Raw genomic sequence first — 3,040 nt, 5'->3', positions numbered from 1 at the left:
TTTACCTTCAGGGATTTTTTTTCAAAGCTATGGTTTTGTTTTCTTTTTTACAAAACAACCTTATCTTCAAAGTACTCTCCATTACACTCAATATATTTGTTAAATGTATTCCATTGCATTCATGGAAACAATTTTCAAACTCATCTGTTTGGATGGCTGACAGCACCTCCCTCGCTTACATGAAAAAAAAGAAAAGGCAACTATATAGAGACCAAAGTTTATTAATGATTACTAGACATGAGGGGAGGGGGAAAAGAGAGGTTAACAATGATTTAAAAAATTCACATATAGGATAGAGTTACGCCACCAATTATTGTAACTGCTGTCAATAAGTTGCACACCGGTAAAAAGTTGATAGGAGAAGAGCCAGGAATAGGAGGGGCAAACGGAATGTGCAGCTAATTTTCCCCATGAACAACTGCCTCTTCTGCAGGAAGACTGTGACTGGTTGGCGCCTAGCTACCATTACTGAACATTTTGATCAGAGATTGTTCTTTGTTGTTCGTTTGTTTATTTTTGGTCACAGCCATGGCACAACATCCATGATTAAGTAAAAGAAGAATCAACTCAGCTCATTTTATGCACTTGCATTGTCTATTTCTATAGGAAGTTTATTTTGCAATTAAACTCAGTTCCTTACTAACAGATGCCAACACTATTTTAAGAGTTGCATTCATATACAAAATTAACAAAACTGGCATAGTTTCTTCCCCCTCTGAACACTTTTATGAACTTTCCCTCCACTCCTCTATTGAATCTTACTCTTTAGGAAGCTTCCTCATTAGTTCACTTATGCCTTCATTCTCTAAGTTTCCAGAATCTCAAATCACCATTGTGAATTTTTCATTTTGGATCAATGGGAGCAACAACAAAGGTAAAGGTTGTTGAGTGAAGGAGGGTAGGCAATGGAGAGAGTAAGCCAAACAGGGTGGTTGAGTCAATTACCCCATGGGAGCTGCCCCATAGGGTTTCCAAGGCTGAAATCATTACAGAGGCCAACTGTTATTTGTTTATCCCGCAGAAAACCAGGAACCTTTCATTGAGCAACTGAGTGTTCAATGGCTGCCTACCAGGGTAGGACCAGAGAAAAGGTTAGGTTAAAAGTCTTAGAACAAGTAATTTTATGAAAATATGTTTTGGGACAATATTTGTAACTACTTTAATGCTTCTCATCATAGGTATGGATCATGTCTTTTGGGAACCAATACTCAGAATTTAATGAGAAGTTCTTTATAATAACCTATTGATATTATCTCTATTCCGTTTAGATAACCTGAAACACCCTATTTCACTGAATGTGACGCCCTGTGTAACACTGAAGAAATCCAAAGGAACTTTGGTCCTTTCCTACATTCCAAGTAAGTCTCATTTTCGTTTTTGTAGATCCAGTAAAGTCTCAAGAAATGATGATTGTATTCTAAATGTATGTACATTAGTTATGTACTGCTATGTAAAAAATTATCAACATTTTAGTGGCTGAAAGCAATGCACATTCATTGTCTCTTAATTTCTGTAGGTCAGTAGTCTAGATCCGACTTAGCTGGTCTGTTTGAGGGTCTCCCATCAATGTTATCAATATGTTGGCCAATGCTGGGGTCTTTTCTCAAGGCTCGCCTGGGGAATGATCTGCTTTCAAGCTTATATAGTTGTTGGCAGAATTCAGTTCCTTGCTGTCTGCTGGCCAGACCTCAGTTGCTTGCCATGTGGGTCTTTCCAACATGGCTACTTACTTTATTAAAGCCAATAAGAATGCAACTACTAGAGAAGTGAAAGTAATCATGTTATGTAGTCTCATCATGCATGAGACTTTCTATCATTTTTACTATATTTTATTGGCTAGAAGCAAGTCACTAATGTCCAGCCCACACTCAAAAAAAGAGAATTACAACTGGTCTGATAGAGATGGTGAAACTCTTAAAGGTATGGTCTTTAGATACCCTTCAACTCTGAAACTGAATTCCCCTCTGTGGCTCAATTTTTAGCCAAACAATAGACCAGTCTATAAGGGGAACAGTAACACCAGTGTGGTATGTACACCTAAGAATAATCAACTACCAGCATCAAAGGGGTAGCATTTACCCAAAGGCAGCGTTCCGAAGGGCTATCAAGAAAGTGGTGTGGAAGTCATATCAGACCTCTTCTGGCTACACAAGAGAGGAGAATCCAAGTCCTCACTGGCAAGAGGCAGAGGTCAGTCAGGCCTCCAACCTTCTTCGCCCGGGTTGGTTTGACACCAACTGTTCTGCCCTCATGCTCTGTCTTTCTGCTGGTTCAATGATTCATGGCAATGGCCCCCCAGACCTCACACATACGTACTCACAATTAAGGGAGTTTATTAGGGAAGTTAACAGAATACCACAATTCAGGTTCAATAAGCAGCAATGGTATAGTGATTAGCCCACAGCTCTTTTCAGCCAGCAGCTACGTCTCTCTGGTCTTCAGCCTCTCAGTCACATGGTTCCCTGGTCTCTGGTCTTCATGGCCAGGAACCCTGCCTGCTGCTCTGCCTCACAGTGTCATAGTCTTGGCTCTGCTCTGTCTCAAGGTCTTTATGTGTAGGCCTCTGGCCTTCGTGTGGCCTGGCCTCTATTGCTTCTGCTACTTGAAATAGGGAGAGATCTCAAATGTGCTGTGCTACTTGTCCTGTGAATTCCCTCTGTCAGTTTCTGAGTTAGCTCTCATGCACAGAGGAACAGCTTTGATGGAGGTGTGGTTTTGTCTTCCAGTAGACTATATACCTGAGTAAACAAAGAGTAATAACTTGGTTCTCACCCTTTAGTAAGGTGGGGATTCAAAATACATCCCTCATTAATTCTGTCTATTAGCGTAACATAGAACTCACTTGAAAATGGGGTTATAACTTTAGGCATAGAGGCTAGAATTTGTAACACATCACATAAGGGACAGTGGCTAGAAGGGGCATGCAAATTAATTACATCTCAGTTATGAATGAGATTAATCAAAATGTGTATGAATTGCCTAATATAAAACTGGTGATCTGCTCTGTAAACCTTCACCCAATTCATAATTTAAAAAAAAA

General features: G+C 39.9%; 1 protein-coding gene across 1 annotated transcript in view; it reads left to right on the top strand.

The window, feature by feature from the left end:
- The window catches only part of LY96 (lymphocyte antigen 96), a 48,344-nt gene that overhangs the window by 31,976 nt on the left and 13,328 nt on the right, over positions 1-3,040 (top strand). Inside the window, exon 2 of the mRNA XM_004697740.2 lies at positions 1,269-1,358. Within this exon, the coding sequence (XP_004697797.1) occupies positions 1,269-1,358 (90 nt within the window). The remainder of the gene's footprint in view (positions 1-1,268; positions 1,359-3,040) is intronic.

This window comes from Echinops telfairi, unplaced genomic scaffold (assembly GCF_000313985.2).
Source record: "Echinops telfairi isolate 266 unplaced genomic scaffold, ASM31398v2 ScPeMD7_1;HRSCAF=3_0, whole genome shotgun sequence".
In the NCBI taxonomy this organism is placed as follows: Eukaryota; Metazoa; Chordata; class Mammalia; order Afrosoricida; family Tenrecidae; genus Echinops; species Echinops telfairi.
The sequence above is the reverse complement of the archived record's forward strand: the minus strand, read 5'-3'. Positions and strand labels throughout refer to the sequence as shown.